Source organism: Halichoerus grypus, chromosome 5 (genome assembly GCF_964656455.1).
Source record: "Halichoerus grypus chromosome 5, mHalGry1.hap1.1, whole genome shotgun sequence".
Classification (NCBI taxonomy): Eukaryota; Metazoa; Chordata; class Mammalia; order Carnivora; family Phocidae; genus Halichoerus; species Halichoerus grypus.
Window position 1 is genome coordinate 173,304,570 of NC_135716.1, and position 16,807 is coordinate 173,321,376.

At 51.4% G+C, this 16,807-nt stretch overlaps 1 protein-coding gene across 7 annotated transcripts in view; it reads left to right on the forward strand.

Annotated features, from left to right (window-relative positions):
* TMCO4 (transmembrane and coiled-coil domains 4) overlaps window positions 1–16,807 on the forward strand; it is a 93,536-nt gene that overhangs the window by 52,298 nt on the left and 24,431 nt on the right. Inside the window, exon 15 of one of the 7 annotated variants that reach the window (XM_078073734.1) lies at window positions 8,939–9,761. The exons of the other annotated variants lie outside the window; for them this stretch is intronic. Coding sequence (XP_077929860.1) covers window positions 8,939–9,177 — 239 coding nt within the window. The 3' untranslated portion in view covers window positions 9,178–9,761. Of the gene's footprint in view, window positions 1–8,938; window positions 9,762–16,807 lie in introns of those variants that run through there. 7 annotated transcript variants of the gene reach the window in all.

The window sequence follows — 16,807 nt, forward strand, 5'->3', positions numbered from 1 at the left end:
AGCAGTGGCAAAGGCCAGAGAGCGTGGAGGTCAGGCACCCGGCCCCCTGCTGGGTCCTGGTGAACACGTCCTCTAGCACCTCACTTAGGCCCCCCCTTTTCTGAATCTGCTCATCTCTGGGGGGGCATGGAAGAATTGTTATTCTCCGTGCTGACATCATCTTGCTCTTCCCTAGCCGTCTCTCAACCCAAGCAGCAGACCACCAGTCAGGCTCCTCATTACCTGGAGTGACATGGTCTTCTAGTAGGACCCATTCTCAGTTCAGAGGAGAAAGGCATGTCTGTGGCTCCAGCTAGCAGAAATTACACGTTAATGTCAGATCACTACTATAAGCCAGGTCTTCAGTTTCCCTGCTGAACAAATTGAATTAATTACCATTGACCATTTGGCTGTGACAGTCAGAAGTGAGATCACCCATCAGCTGAATGTGAGGCTGGGAACTGCCAGGAGGGAGGCAGGTGGCCTCTCAGTGGCAGGGCAGGTTGGCAAGACATTGAGATGTTCCTACACCTCAGCATTTTGGGGGCTGGTTCCCAAGGCGACTTCCTTCCTGCCTCTTTCCTGGTCACTGCTCCCTCCCCTGGGTCTTCATGGCCCACCCATAAGAACTGGGGCTTCGGTATTAGGCACACCTGGATTTGGGTCCCAGCTTCGCTGCTGACCAGCTGCAGGACCTTGGACAAGTCACTTAACCTCTCTGAACCTCGGCTTGCTCATCTAAATATGGGGCTTGGTACCCGTACCTCGAAGGCTGGCTGGGAGACAATGAGGTGATGAATGTGAAGTAGCTGCCCTGATTTGGGGACAATCAGTGAGTGTTTCTGCTTCTAAACTCTGATCTGAAAACCTACTCTGCACAGGGAACTTTGGTGAGTATGGTATAAAGGACCTTGTCATCTGTGTCCATTTCCTGGCCCCCAGGTGAGACCAGGAACTCCAGGTGGGTGGGGTCTGTCTGGGCCCCACCCTCTCCCCCTGCACCTGGCACATGTTGGGTGCTCGGGAAGATGGAGGAACTTGACTTGGGGCAAGGGACTCAAGCACACGCTGATGGGCTCTTGCACCAGGTGCAGACTCACTGCACGCCAGGCCACATACAAAGCACTTATGTGCAGGATCTCATTCGATCTCATAGCGACCCTGGGAGGTAGCCATTCTCCATGCTTTGAGAACAAGACAACACAGGGCTCCAGGGTAAGCCATGCAAATCCCAAGTGCCAGAGCCAGGCTTCAACCCCAGGGCACCTGGCTCTAGAAGCTTCACTCTCAACCCCTGTGCTATACTTTGTGGAGGACCTTGACCTTGAACGGCGGGTAGGGGTCATCCAGTGGGGCTAGAGGAAGGGCATTCCAGAGAGTCAGGCCGGCACAGCGAAGGAGGGGTCTCTTGGGGTTTCTGTAGCTGTGACAGGGGACTGAGGTGGTACAGAGGAGATGGTTAGGACAGGAGCATAAGTTCTCAATGCCAGGCTAAGCAGCTGGAATGACTTGTTAGATGCTCAGCCTCTAAGTCATGGAGGAAATGAGTAGCTGAGTGGGTCCTGTGAAGGGAGTCCGCGTAGGGCAGCCTGTCGTTCACCCACGTGCCTGTGTGCGCACTTGCACAGCCTGACGCTCTTCCCCTCTATCGTCTCACGCAGTCCTCCCCAGCAGCCCCTTCAGGTTGCTGCTGGTATCGTGCCCATTGTACAGATGAGCAAACTGAAATACAGACGTAGGTAACTTGCCCAAATCACACAGCTAGCGGGTGGCAGAGCAGGCAGTCCAGCTAGAGGCTGTGTGATCTCCACCCCAACGCCCGGCCGTCTCTCCAAGCCACCATTCCATTCTTGCCCGAGCATCTTTCCCAGCACCGGCGTCACTGCTAAGAACCGCCTGTTTACTCATCAGTCCTGCCGGCCCACTAACTGTAACCTAGGAGGACGCAGCAGGACTACCTGGGCAATTCTTTTCCCAAAACATATGGGCCGGGGCCGTCCGCAGAAGGGGTCAGTCACCCCCTCTCGTGGAAGTAGCTCCCCTGGGCAGCAGTGATGTACAGGCCTGGCCAGGAACCACAGCACAGACGGGGGCAGGAGGTGCTGCTTCTCTTTCTCATCCCTGCATCCCGAGCCTATCACCTGCCCACGTCTGGCACTTACTAGGTACACAGCCCGGCAGGGAGGAGGGGAGCAAGATGCAGGGCTGGGCAGTCACACCGTGACGGGCCACTCGGCTCTTCCCCACTGAGAAGCTGCCAGCTTAGGAGCTGCATGCCTGTGGGCTCTGCAGTTAGAGTGTCTGCTGGGAGTCCCAGACCCAGCACTCTGCAAGTCACCCGACCTGTCTCCACTGCACTGATTTCTATGAAACACAGGGGAAAATGAGAGTATATCTGGGGTACCTGGGGCGCGCTGTCAGTTAAACGTCTGACTCTTGATTTTGGCTCAGGTCATGATCTTGGGGTCGTGAGATCGGGCCCCGGGTCAGGCTCTGCACTCAGTGGGGAGTCTGCTGGAGATTCTCCCTCTCTCTGCCCCTCCTTGCCCATGCACGCACACTCTCTCTCTCAAATAAATAAATCTTTAAAAAAGATTTTCTTGGGGCGCCTGGATGGCTCAGGCATTAAGCGTCTGCCTTCGGTTCAGGTCATAATCCCAGAGTCCTGGGATGGAGCCCCGCATCAGGCTCCCAGCTCAGCGGGAAGCCTGCTTCTCCCTCCCCCACTCCACCTGCTTGTGTTCCCTCTTTCGCTCTCTCTCTCTGTCAAACAAATAAATAAAATCTTTTTTTAAAAAAGTGTTTCTTGCAAAAAGGTACAAACTAGTCAGACTTTGGAAGGCCAGGTTTACCAAATAGCGCACACACACGCTCGGCAGGCTCTTAAAGGGAAAACATACACTCATGAGTCCCAAGGTTACCCGTGTTCATCAGCTTGTTCTTGGTAGAAAAACAGCCATGTTCTCAGGAGGCTGTGGAAGTCACATGGGGCGTCCGTATCTTAGGACATCGGCGCCCTGGCTTCTGGGGACAGAGCTGTTCTCATGGAGGAGTCGGCAGCTGGTGGGAGGCGCTTGTTCACTTTGCGAACTAGACCTGGCAAGGTGACGTCTTGTTTTTGCTCTCTCTCAGAGAATACAGCGCGGGGTTGCATCTGTTTGGGGTGTTGGCCGCGACAGGGCGGGATGCCGTGCTTAGGCCTAATGGCGCAGTGTTAACTGATCCTCGCAACATCCTCATGAGGCGGGTATTCCTTGTCCCGTTTTATAGAATGGTGGAAAAGGAGGCAGAGACCCAGAGAGCTGAAGGGATTTGCCCAAAGGCAGAGCTGGGAGGTGGTAGAGCTGGGATTCCTGCCCAGTACCCAAGCCCTAAATGGGGACCATCCTGCTTGGGCGGCCTACGGATCTCCCTCCCCGACCAGAGGGTGGTCAGCATCACGGAAGACCTGCCTGTTGGCTTCAGCTCTTTCCCAGGACTTGGTCCATAGGAGGTGCCCAATACATGTTAGTAGTTGCTTCACGGAGGCGCATGAATGCAGCCAGGAAGTTCACTATGAGTGCTGCCTGCAGAGGACAATGCATAGACCCCCATGACCTGGGCCAGCCTCCCGGTGACCCAGGGCACCTGGACCCCTCCACTTCCAGACTGCCCCGCCGGCGAGATCCGTCAGCATGCACGCACCCCGTGCAATGATCCTGCCCACTCCGAACTGAGACAAAATGTGCACCTGCCAACAAATGTTTGTGCCTTTGGGCAGGAAATGCATGCAGCCAGAATTCCCAGAGATGAACGGGCCCCTTCCGATGGCCCATCTGCCAGCCAACAGGATGAATGTGCTTTGGGAGTGACGGACCCTCCAACCAAGGGTATTTCTGGCTCTGGCAGGTGGCAGGGGGGTAAGGGAGCAGCACCGGGTGCCAAGAAGAGCCACCGTCCAAGCACTCGCTGAGAGGCTCTGGGCCCCAGATCGTAACGGATTGTTCATTTTTCTATGTGTTTGCTTTAAAAGGTTTCAAAAATTAAGTAGTTAGAAAGTAAGCCCAACTCAGACTGACTCATGGTAGCAGGCTGAGCCAGGAAATGGCCACGTGAACCAAAAAATCAGTCCTGTTTCAGTTTATTGATGCATTTATTCTCCTCTTCGTTCCAAAAGGATTTGAGGGGAATTAATTAAAGGCATTACACATTGTCTCTGCCCCGTAGCCCTGTCCACGTAGTCAGCAAGACATCTGAGATGCGCCAGCCCTCCTGTCGGCATATTCATTCCTCAAATAATAGCCTGCTGGGCCTGCTGCATTCTGGGCCCTGGAGTGCGTTCATTAAGTGGGTCCTGGCCCCCCCATCCCTGCTCCATCTGTAAGCTGGTGCCACCTGATCGCTTTTCCTGTATCTTCAAGATGCAAGGGATCGGGGCAGCCAAGGCAGATGACATCAAGAAGGAGCACTGGACCTAGAGTCTAGAAACCCGAGTTCAAATTCAGGCTCTGCTACTCTGTTAACTCTCTGGGTGCTCTGAAGGCAAGTCACTCCACCTCTGAGCTTCAGGCTAATTGGTAAAATAGGGATACTGATGCCTCTCAGGCTGGTTCTGGGATTTAGTAACTTCTATTTATTGAACACTTAACCACGTACCAGGCACAGTGCTAAGCACTTTGCATAACGTACAAACAAAGCTAAGATGTAGGTATTGATATTCCTGTTCTGCCTGTGAAGAGGTTGAAGGCAGGGACTCTGCCATTTCCTTCTCCCCTGTGTCACCAGCCCCTGGAACGGGACCTGGGACAGGGCAGAGGTGCGATCATGTACGTATGGCAGACCCAGGGTTCAACTCTAGCCCCTCCACTAGCCTTTCCATGTAGTGGATGTGACAACACAGTGCTTGCCATGCAGTGGACCCTCAGTAAACAAGAACTCCTTTCTCCCATCTCCATTAGCTTATCCAGGCGGATGTCTCCAGGGCTGTAACGCACACCGCTTCTGAGCTTGCCATAAGACAGGAACATCTTTAGATGGCAGTTCCCAGGGGAGGAATGATTCAGCAGAACGTGGGATCCATTTGCTGTTTTTGTCTAAACTAACAGGGTCTTTCTGCCAGGCTTGGCCACAGATTAGGCCGCTGACTCCCTTGGAAAGGCACTTCCATCCTCTTGGAGATATAGACACCCTTGACTTTGGCAGTTGCCACCTGCTGAAATGCATTTATTCACACGGGGAACCTGGGTTGTCACGGTTGTATGAAGAAGGCAAGGCTTGGAGGGCTTGTCTCGCCTGGCCTCTGGGGCTTGACCTCTCTGCTCCACCATCAACCCACAGGGCAGAGCCACCAGCCCCCAGTGCCTACTAGATGAGTCCACTTACCATTTGGGGGTTCTCCAGAAATCAACCTATCTCCCTGGCCTGTCTTTCCTACCACCCAATCTAGGCATTTGTAGACGTGCTTCCTCCTCCTAACTGTAATGTAGGAGGGTTAACTCTATGAGAAGTTATAGAAGAATCTGCCAATAACTACCCAGAAGGCCACAGTTCTCCGTGACACAGGGTTAAAATCATGGGCTCAGGGTCGGAGAGCCCTGGGTTCAAATCCTGACTCCACGACTAACCCTGTGACCCGGTGCAGCTTACATACGTTCTTCAAGCCTTCCTCGTGAGTGAAGTAGAACTAATGATACCCACCTCGTGGGGAGATACAATGAGGATAAAGAAAACAGCACAGAGTGGGCACCTTGCACCAGCCTGACACGTAGGAAATGCTTGATCACTGGCTATGATACGGTAGGTGGTTTGAGTGTTGAAAGCATTAGAACATTGGAAAGGCCACTCAACACTCAGTCTGATCACAGTTTGGTGATCCAAGGGCATTTCACAACATCCTTGGGGTCGGTCAGCAAGGGCCTCAGTTCATTCTCCCATCCCATGAACACCAGAAGTACAAAGTTCTATATGCAGGTTCCAAGGGACTGTTCAGAATCCTCTGGTTCAGACCTCCACGCATACAGGATCCCCTTGGCCTCATCCATCAGAGGTGTCTACCAGCCTCTGCTTAATTGCTTCTGGTGACGGGAAGCTTACTACTCTGCCCCGGGGTGGTTAGGAATTTAGGAACGGGTCAGTTTCATCCGAGCATCAGTGGCCTGTGGCCTGGGGGATGTCAGGTTCTGTCCAGGGCATCTGCTAAGGCTGCTCATGTTCAGATGTTGTCCAGGGGGGCTGCTGGCATGGCGACAGAGCCCCAAGCCCTACAGTGCCTGGGTGGCCCACACGTCCCCAGGTCTGCTCCTGGGATTTTCAGAAACATGATTCTGTCTCTTTTGCACCCAGAGCTAATCAGAGTCCCATCAAGCAAACTCACAAGACACAGTGCTGGGAACTGAATGCTGATTCATTAGGTCACCAATAATTGTCACCCTCCGATGACAGCAGATGGAGCAGATGTCCATGCTCACTGCCCAAGCTCCTGCGGAAACAGATTATCTGCCAGAATTTCCGTGGTGAGCACAGAGCTAGGGAGGGGATGGTCTCTAGGAGTGTTCCTTTTCCTGGCCATGGTCAGCCCTGGTGACCACCACCCCCCCAGTCTCCCAGTCTCGTGGACAGATCCCACCTCTCATGGCCATTCTGTTTCCTTCCCTCCCTGGGCCTCCCCTCACTCAGAATTTTGTGTAGGTCAGTCCTCTGTGTGAGTCCCGGTTGATAAGCGTGGAAGAATCCAGACGCTCTGTAGTGAAGGCGTACTCCCATGGGGGTTAGGTGGATTCCAACCAGGGAAGAAAACACCGCAAGTCCCATTGATTTACATATTAATTAACCATCTCAGTTCACAGCATTCTGTAATGGAAACTGTTGGGGTTTTTCCTTGTAGCTAAGATGCCCGCGATCATCAAGCCTGCCTAGCCAGTATTTGTCAAACTGCCGTCTTGTAAAACATGGCCTGGCCTGTTTTGCAACAGAAGACAAAGAGTTCCCACCTGTGGGTCAGTGTGTCCCCCATACTTGGCATTTTAATGACAGGGTCTGAGATTTGGGGCTCCTGTCCCTGCCACCCCAGCACGGGATGTCCCCATGTGAACTCTGAGCTTTCAGGTCTCTAGAATGTTCTTCATTATTGTTTATTTCTTCACTCATTTTCTCAAATGTCCATTTATTAATTTATGCAAAGCCCCATCTCCTTCCTCAAAGGACTTGCAGGACTTCTCAGGGAATACAGCCTCAAATGCAACGACTTCTGGATAAATGTAGACATCAGGAGCAGAAAGAACACGTGTGTGAGTGGAGGCCTGAGGCAATTGGGAAGCTCAGATGCAGGGGAGCAGGGCCTGGAGCAGAAGGAGCTCGGACCCCGCAGCCAGGCCTGGATCCGAATTCCAGCTCTGCTGCTCACTAGCTCCGCAAACAGGTGCATGCACTTAGTCCCTGTGCCTCAGTCTCCTCGCCTGTGAAATGGGTCTAGTAGTACTTTCTTCAGAGGCTGAGCAAGGGGGATAATATATGTAAGCACTCAGCAGAATGGCTGGCAAGTAGTCAGCATTCGGCAACCACTAGGTTTGTCACTGTTCCTGTTATTATATGTTCTCCTGTGATTACCCAGTTGCGATAACTGAGCTGTGAATTTCGCTATTAGCTTCCTAGCAAGCAAAGTCGTGGAAAGCCACGACTGCAGATTTCTCACTTCCGGGAGGGAGCATGGAGATGCCAGCTCCATGGGTAGCGAGACACTCTGTTTCCCCCTGACTTACTCTGTCCGAGAGCACACCCTTGCCTTTTAGGAGCTGAGCGCTCAGGTTCAGAGCCTCAAACATCTCTGCCTTTGGTTAGCTAGAAAGTTCTCTACTGGAAGTTACAAACCTGGAACCGCGAGGACAGTGTCGTGGTTGGGAATGATCTCCCCAGGGTGCCTTCTAGTTATCAGGAAGGTTGGCGCAGGGGCTTCTTTGGAAACTCAGACGGGAGGTAATGATCTCTTGAGCTGTCATGAGCAGCTGGGTATTTGGGACACTGCTAATCAGGTGACAAGTCCCCGGTTGCATTTCCATTTGGGTGATTTTACAATTTGTCATCTAGCGGTTGCTGGAGATTGCAGGGACCGTGGTTGAGCCTGAATCACAGGCTCAGACAACAGTGGAAAGCATGGTTTTTAGTTCACCCTGCCACGCTCTTCTGAAGTTTGATAGAGAACAACTGCTCGTCTCCAAAACAAGAAACCATCTTTCCAAGGTGGAGAGTGGGGAAGGGAGCTGATATTCGTGGAGCACCCGCTCTGTGCCGGGTGGAAAGAGGACCCATCTCGATCTTGGAAGGTGTGGGCATTATTACACCTGGAAGCAGGCGTTACATTTTCCGTTTTTACCGATGGGGAGCCAGAAGCCCAGAGAGGTTAAGTGACTTGTCCAAGGACACACAGCTAGTAATCTGGGATTACACACAGCACATCTGGGATGCTAACGCGGGTGCGTCTGACTCCAAACCATTTCCTGTGAACCCTTCTCTTATGTCGCATCTCATGATAAGCTTGCTGCCCTCAAGTTGCCTATAATCTAATTAGAATAGATACCAGCCTTAGAACATAAATAACAGTAGCAAATGCTGCATCGCATGGGCCTAGACATGAAGCAGTTCAAAGGAGAGGGCCTTTCCTTCCAGAAGGCAGGAGTGGCTTCAGGGAGGTGGTGGCAAGCCTGGAAGAGAAGGTGAGCCTTGACAAGCTGGGAGGAAGACAGGATGCCTCTGAGCTCAGGACTGGCAATAGCGAAGATCCAGAGGGAGGAAGGTGAACGGTCTGGGGAGGGCAGGCGACAGGAGCCCAGGTTTCTCTGGGAAGTTGGGAGAAGTAAGGTTGGAGAGGTGAGCAGGGTCCAGAACTCAGGGGCCTGATCTGTCGAATGGAACGCAGAGACCAGGATGCAGATGCTGCCTCGAGTCTCTGATAGTAGCACCTCTTTCCCTTCCTGTGTTTGTTTAGCCACCGGTCAGCAGAGACCTGCTGAGAGGACCTCCCGTGTGTCAGGACCTGCGCAGGGCTCAGGGGACAGAGGTCAGCCAGACTCCCTGGGGAGAACTCAGACAGGATGGGACCTCCCTGCCAACCACATTCCCTCCCCATCCTTCGGCATCCCCACCTGCCGCTGCACCTGCCCGCCCATCTGCATGTCCTGGGGGCCTCTCTTCTCACTCGGCTTCCCCAGAGCTGGGGCTGGGTGAGCCGCACCGCACGGAGCCAGCTGAGTGAGTGCCCTTCCCACGTGGTGTCGTCAGCCGTCACAGCCAGCCTGGGAGGGAGGGCCGTGCTATCCGGTGCTCGAGAGAACAGGCTCAGAGAGCCCGGGGCACTTGTCCACAGTCACACAGATGTAAGTGAAGACTCCCACAGCAGGCCTCTCTCTACCGCCCACAGGGACCCTCGACTTGTCCCTTTCATTTTTAAAGATGGATTGAGAGAGAACATGAATGGGGGAAGGGGCAGAGGGAGAGAATCTCGAAGCAGACGCCCCACTGAGCGTTGAACGTAGGTCGGGACTCGATCTCACGACCCTGACATCATGACCAGAGCCGAAACCAAGAGTTGGACGCTTAACTGACTGCGCCCCCCAGGAGCCCCCTGCCCTTTAATTTTTTAGCTGAGCGTTTACCCAAACTGCCCCAACTGCACAGCTGGTAAAATCAGGGCCAAGGCCAGACCCCTCTTATGGCTCCTCTCAGGGGTCCCGGGGGAACAGGTGCTCAGCAATGTGGTCAGCCCACCCCCTGGCAGGGCGCCCTCACCCTCTCTAACCTGAATGGCATTCCAGGAAGCCCCTAGCGTAGTTCCTGGCCCTGGAAACCGCTGGTGGTCGCCACAGCACCACCTTGTGGTGGGAAAGGGCTCCTCCAAGCCCAGCGCAGGCTGGTTTTCAGCAAGTGGTAGCTGGGGAGGGTCTACCGACTGCCCTCATTGAGGGCTTGTGCGGAGCCGAGAAGCTGCTCCTGCTTCCTGAGAAATTCCCATGCCACCCAGTTACAGCCTTCTTGTTTGCATTTATTAGGCACCAAAGATACAGAGAGCAGAAGGGGCTGATATTTATCGAATCCCCGCTGTAACAGGTGTTTCCAGACCTCATCCCCTGGAACCTTCCCAGCAGCCCTGCAAGTTAGGGATTCTTGGGCCATTTCCAGATGAGGACACGGAGAGGTGCCCTCTGGTCCTGACTCCCCCAGCTAGGCAGCGCAGGGCCAGCCTCAGACCCCTGCTTACACATTCTCCGAGCAAAAGCTCTGCCCATCCAAGCACAACTGCCCAAAGTGTGCTGCCATTTCAGTGACCTCATGTTTTTGCAGATGAAAATCAGGAGGAAATGGTCTGATAAAGAATTTCTTATAAGAAAATACAAGGAAAAATTGGATCTTTTTTGAAAATGACCGAAACTCTGTAAAAGCTGTGTGGCACATTTTAAAAATGAAAGGGAACTCAGGTGGGGTTGTTTTTGAGAATTCCACAGCATCCTAGAGGACACCAGGAGGCCCCTGCCGGGTGAGAGACCCAAGTGGAGGAAGTCATTGCCAGAGAGATGGAAGAGCAATGGCCAAGTTCATGATGTGTCACCAGTGACCTGGGCTTAGGCCCAGAGGTCCATGGATGCACACTCATGCTCACAGGGACATTCAGAGATGCTGGCTGCTGCTGGATCTTGGCCGTTACGCAATCTGGGGCTCTGCCATTTGGCGGGGCTGCTCATGCAAAGAGATGGCAGAGTTTGTCCTACAGACTTATTACCACCAGCAGGTTGATCCGTGCTCTCTGCCCTGACCGTCCCTCGCCAGCAATCACTGCACCATCCGTTTCGAATGGAATAAAGAGTTATAAAGCAGCACTCCCCAAATTAAAGGAAATCATTCAGAGATGAGAAACAAGGAGGAAGCAGAAAATGAGAGCCGTAAGCATGTTCCCTGGCTGGAGGGAGGGAAAAAAATATCTCTTGGGGGAATTCAGAGACGCAGGACCATGCCTCACTTGGATTTAGGGTTAAGATGTTTAACACCTACAGGATCCAGGAATCCCCCAAGTCAAACAACTGACACCAGACTACTCGGAGAAAATAGGTCCTCAATCCAGGCCACACAGATGGATCCTATATAAGACCAGCTTGAAAAATGAGCTCATAATCCAGACTTCTAAAACACCCAAGTTAAAGACCCACCACCTGGGAAAGTTACAGAAACAACAAGCATCAGGGATAGACCCTCAGTCTTTGATAGAACCGGCTGAAGGAGCCCCCCCTAAAAAAAATAAGTAGGTTTACAATTATTAAAGACCTAAATTGAAACATTGTCAATAAGTTGAAAGTAGAAGACACCGGGGGACAAAACAGGGAGATTTGAAAATAAATCAAATTGAAACTTCTAGAAGTGAAAAAAAAAGTCATTGGGATGAAAACTTTAATGTATGGGTTAAATGGCAGATTAGACAAAGGGAGAGAGAGAGATCATGAATCGGAAGATTAATGTGAAGAAATTACCTGCAGTGGGGGCGCCTGGGTGGCTCAGTCGTTAAGCATCTGCCTTCGACTCAGGTCGTGATCCCAGGGTCCTGGGATCGAGCCCCGCATCAGGCTCCCTACTCAGCAGGAAGCCTGCTCCTCCCTCCCCCAATCCCCCTGCTTATGTTCCTTCTCTCGCTGTGTCTCTCTCTGTCAAATAAATAAATAAAATCTTAAAAAAAAAAAAAAGAAAGAAATTACCCGCGATGCTCCAGGGAGAGGTAAGGAGCCAGGATATGGAGAGAAGTTCAGGGCTTAATGGTTGCCTAATATCAGCTGCGAAAGAAGACAGTGGGAGAGAGATACAGTTTATTGACTGAGCATTTTCCAGAATTGATTCCTGAGATTCAAGGAGCATGAGTCTTGAGTAGGATAACTATTTTATACCCACACCCATCATAGTGAGATTGTAGAACTGCCAGGATGAAGAGATTTTAAAAGCGGGGCGGGGGAGAAAAGAAAAGATCACTTACAAAGAAAGCTCAGCTAGACTGATGAGACTTCTCAAAACAACAGTAGAAGCCAGAGGAAAAAGAAAAAGAACAGTCGATCTAAAATTCTATGTTTGGTGAAACTATCGTTCAAGATAAAGGACAAAATACAGCTATTTTCAAACTGAGCAAGTTTACTTCTAACAGACCTTTGCTGCGATAAACACCAAGGATCTACTTCAAAAAGCAGTGGGTGGGGCTCCTGGCTGGCTCAGTCGGTGGAGCGAGCGACCCTTGATCTCGGGGTTGTGAGTTCAAGCCCCACGTTGGTGTAGAGATTACTTAAAAATAAAATATTTAAAAACAAAGAACAACAAAAAGGAAAGGCCGTGACGATTACTGTGACAATACAGAGAGAACATCTAGCACAGTGCCCAGAACCCAGGACCATGCTTTCTCCCCCTTGGCAGTATCTGTTCACCCACTTGGTTTGGCGGATGTACCAGAGATTACCAAAACAAAAGGTCACGTACCCTGGGCCTGGTGCACACATCAGGATGTTAACCTTTTAGCAAATTTTAACCTGCTAATGTGTCTCCTGAATCAGCCAAATTGGAAATGTTCATCTTGGCAGGTTGTGTGTGTTCTGTATTTAATATACAATTTTGGGAGATATCACGGTTGTCCATAAACATAGTTTGGTTCAAGGTTCTATTTGATAGCCAAGGGGAAAGGGACAGGAGGGTAGGAGAGAACGTGTAGGAATAATCAAATGTCACGACCCACTTACTGTGTGAACTGGGACAAACTGCTTAGTGTCTCTGAGGCATGCTTTTCCCATCCTAGAATGGGAGTAGTCCTCCTTACCTCCTGGGATCCTCATGAAGAGTTATGAAATAATATGCACAGAAAGCACTTAGCCTCTCCCAAAGTAAGCTGTGATGACAATAATGATGATAAAGAAACGAAGAAGGGGGATTATAAAATCAAATTCTAGAATTTTGTTTATGGAAAAAAAAAAAAAAAGAAAACACCTTTGCTGCAAGATCTCTCTCTCTCCAATTTCATTCCCAGCCCCTACGAAGTTGGACCAACATTACCACCCCCGATGTCTGCAAAATAAACCCAAGGCAAAAGAGCTTGTGGATAAGCTCACACAGATTCATTTCCGCCTCCTGGCCCTTGAATCCTTAAGCTCCCACTTGGCTGAAAACGATTTCTGAGTCGCCACTAGATACCAGCTGACATGCAGAGCGGACTGCTGGGCGGTCACCTGGCCCTTTCATCTCCGTGATAGCTGATATCACATTGGACGTGATTTATGTCCCTCACGTGGAACTGCACTCACCAGTTGCCTTGTCCTCAGACAGACCAGGCTTTTGTCCCCCGGATGAGAGCGAGGAGAGGTCAGGCATGCAGATGAATGTCCGGGGTCCCGGGTTGCTGGTGCCGGCCTCACCACTTTGCATGGCCCAATCAAAGAGAGGAGAATTGAAGGGTGGGGGGGTGATAAAGCCTTACTCATTCCCTCAAGAATTCATCCCAGATCCTTACAGTCTATCCAGACGGGCTCCCTGAGGCGACTCTTTCCAGTGTGAACCTCATTCCTGGGGCGGCGGGGGACAGTCAGAGCCTCCCTTTCTCCAGCCCCCTTCCTGCCCGGCCTCCCTCCCTCTCTGGCTGCCTCTGTCCATGTGCTTAGCGTGTGTGTGTGTGTGTGTGTGTGTGTGTGTGTGTGTGTGTATTTGGAGCGGATTTTGTTTCTGTTAGATGCAGTTCATATCATTTCCTTCCAGGTTGGTTTTCTGGACCCGCAGTCAAGAGATAATTTCCTCCTTCGTTTCCCGCCTTATCGCTCCCTGCACACATGACCCCCGCCAGGAGGGAGAAAATGCTGCTTCTTTAGATTCTCAAGTTTGAGATCCTTTGGTCTTTGCAGGCCAGGGGAATCTCATTATTGACAACGTGATAGGCATGTGGGAGTGTGTGATGTCTCCTTTCCAGCCGTTTGATGAGATTTCTGTGAACTCCTAGAGGGGGTTGTTTGGAAATACCTGGAAAGCTCTGCACAGGCCTGCCTCACTTGAAGAAAGCCCACTGTATGGACAAGACACAATGACAAAGGGGTCGTTCCCAGTTACAAAGGGTCCCCTCACTGTACAGAAAGAGTCTCCACAGGGCTCTTTGGAAGAACCAACCCTACTTGGTATGTTGTAAGAATGTTTAGTTTCACAAAAACTTAATTTATGCAGTTTTCAAGGCCAACGCTATAGTGTAAACAGAACTCTGCTGTCATACGGAAGCTGTCTATCCTCAGCTCTTGATTTTTTTTACAAGAGGGAGAGAGAAGGGGGAGGGGCAGAGGGAGAGAGAGAGACTCTCAAGCAGACTCCCCACCCAGCGCCGAGCCCGACACGGGGCTCGATCTCATGACCCTGAGACCATGACCTGAGCCGAAATCAAGAGTCAGACGCTTCCCCAACTGAGCCCCCCCGGGTGCCCCCAGCTCTTGATTTTTTTTTTTTTTTTTTTGAAAAGCTAAGACCATCTTCAGAGGGTCAGGTGGTAAAAGGGTCCTGTCAGGCATGCAGTGGGAACTGTGGGAAGCGTGAAGAGCGTGCTAGACAAGACATACACTGATTTATCTAGATTCTGCTTGGCGGAAGTGGGAGCCCATAACTCGACAACAGGAGCATTCTTAATTCGACTGAACTGCACACTTAAAGATGGTTAGATGGTAAATTTTGTTATGTGCATTTTATCACAATTTAAAATTTTGTTTAAAGAAAAGTAAGTGAGGAAGTGTTGAACCCCGGTTTAGAGCTCTTCGGCTGCTTCTCTGCAGAGGTTCCTCTCATTGCTGCCACCTACCAGACAGGTAAGTCTGGCGGGTCTCTGCGGAGCCATGGCGGTGCCTGGACTAGCGGCCGGCTAGAAGCAGCCGTGTCTCTATCAATGGCCGGGCAGTCTCCAAAGACAGATGAACACACGGCCTCACGCCGGCCCTGGAGAGTCAATATTCTTTTATTCTATCTGCCAGATGAGGCAGCTGAGAACCCACATGATTGAGTAACTGACCTCTGTTCAGACCGCGGTGATGTGGGGATTCGAACCCAGGTTTCTCTCATGCCACAGGCCAGGCCGCTTCCCCTGGACCCGTGATTCCCAGCCTTCTTGAGCACGTGGGCCCTTTCTAATGGCAAACGTCTTCACAGACCTGCCCCTGGCAGCAGTCCCATTTTCAAGGTCTCCTGGTTGAAAAGATATGTGATGACCCAAAGCAACCTTGACCATGACTCCTGGGAGTCACCATGGCATCCTCATAGTCTTGAAATCATGACACCTGATGTGTGAGTCCTTGGAGGCATTTGACTGGCCGACGGTGGTTGGTGCTTATGCAGTTTCTTAGGCCCTCAGAGTCGCTTTGGAGCTTTGTCCCCCAGAGATTGGGCACCCCTGAGCTGCACCGTGGATCAGCTAAAGGGGCTGGCGACCCTGAGTCTTCTTAGGTAGGCCAGACACAAGGGAGTCTATAAATACAGCTGACATCAGGTTCTTCTTGGGAGGGTTACCATGAGCCTTTGGATCACGTTGTCCGAAGCCAGGGGAGGAGACGGGCCAGCGTTAGCCTCAGAAGGACCACTCGCTCTTCTGCCCATTGCAGACTACGGTCGTGCTCAGTAGCATCCATCCCCCCAGAACAGAGCTCTGGAAATGAGCAACTGAAGAGCTGAGAACAGTGATTAAAGACGCTTCCATTTACTCTCAGCTGGGGTAGCACTCTTCATTTGCTTTTAGCCAGTCTTCAGAGATCCCCAACTGTAGCTGCTGGGAAGGAGTTGTGCCAGAAGGAAAAAAAAAAGAAAATAAAAAGAAGAAATAACCTCCTTCCATGTATTCTCATCATGAAGCGTTCCTACCGCTCAGTCACGTTGCTTGCTTTCATTCATTCCACAAATAGATGCGGAGCTCAGCATCTGTGCCAGGCGCTGTTCCAGGCACTGGGGATTCACTGGAGAGCACCAAAAAACCAATCTCAGCCCCTGGGGAGCCTGCATGCTAGTAGGAGACAGACCATAAATGAGGCTTTTAAAAGCAAAACAGGCAGAAAGTCAGGTAGTCTTAAGGGCAATGGAGAAAAATCAAGGAAGGGAGGTGAGGCACGTGGTGGGTGCATTTGTCCACCCTGGGAGGGTGGCAGTTAAGCAAAGAGGTAAGGGAGGGGCACCTGGGTGGCTCAGATGGTTAAGTGTCTGCCTTCGGTTCAGGTCATGATCCCAGGGTCCTGGGATCGAGCCCCATGATGGGCTCCTTGCTCAGCGGGGAGTCTGCTTCTCCCTCTCCCTCTGCTTCTCCCCCTGTGTGCTCTGTCTCTCTTTCAAATAAATAAATAAAATCTTAAAAAAAAAAAAAAAGAAAGAAAGAAAGGTGAGGGAGAGTGGAGGTGTGGAAATCAGAGGGAAGAGCATTCAGGAAGAGGGAAGAGCAAGGCCACGTGGCCGGAACAGAGTGAGCAAGAAGAAAGCAGGGACGGGCGCCTGGGTGGCTCAGTTGGTTAAGCGACTGCCTTCGGCTCAGGTCATGATCCTGGAGTCCCTGGATCGAGTCCCGCATCGGGCTCCCTGCTCGGCAGGGAGCCTGCTTCTCCCTCTGACCCTCCCCCATCTCATGTGCTCTCTCTCTCTCTCTCATTCTCTCTGTCTCAAATAAATAAATAAAATCTTTAAAAAAAAAAAGAAGAAGAAAGCAGGGGACGGTCACTTGGACCTTTGAGGGCTGTCACCATGACTGACTTTTACTCCAGGGGACGTGGGATCCCCGGGAGAGTTTTGAGCACAGGATTGAAATGACTTGACTTTCCTGCAGCATAATTTACATACCACAAAA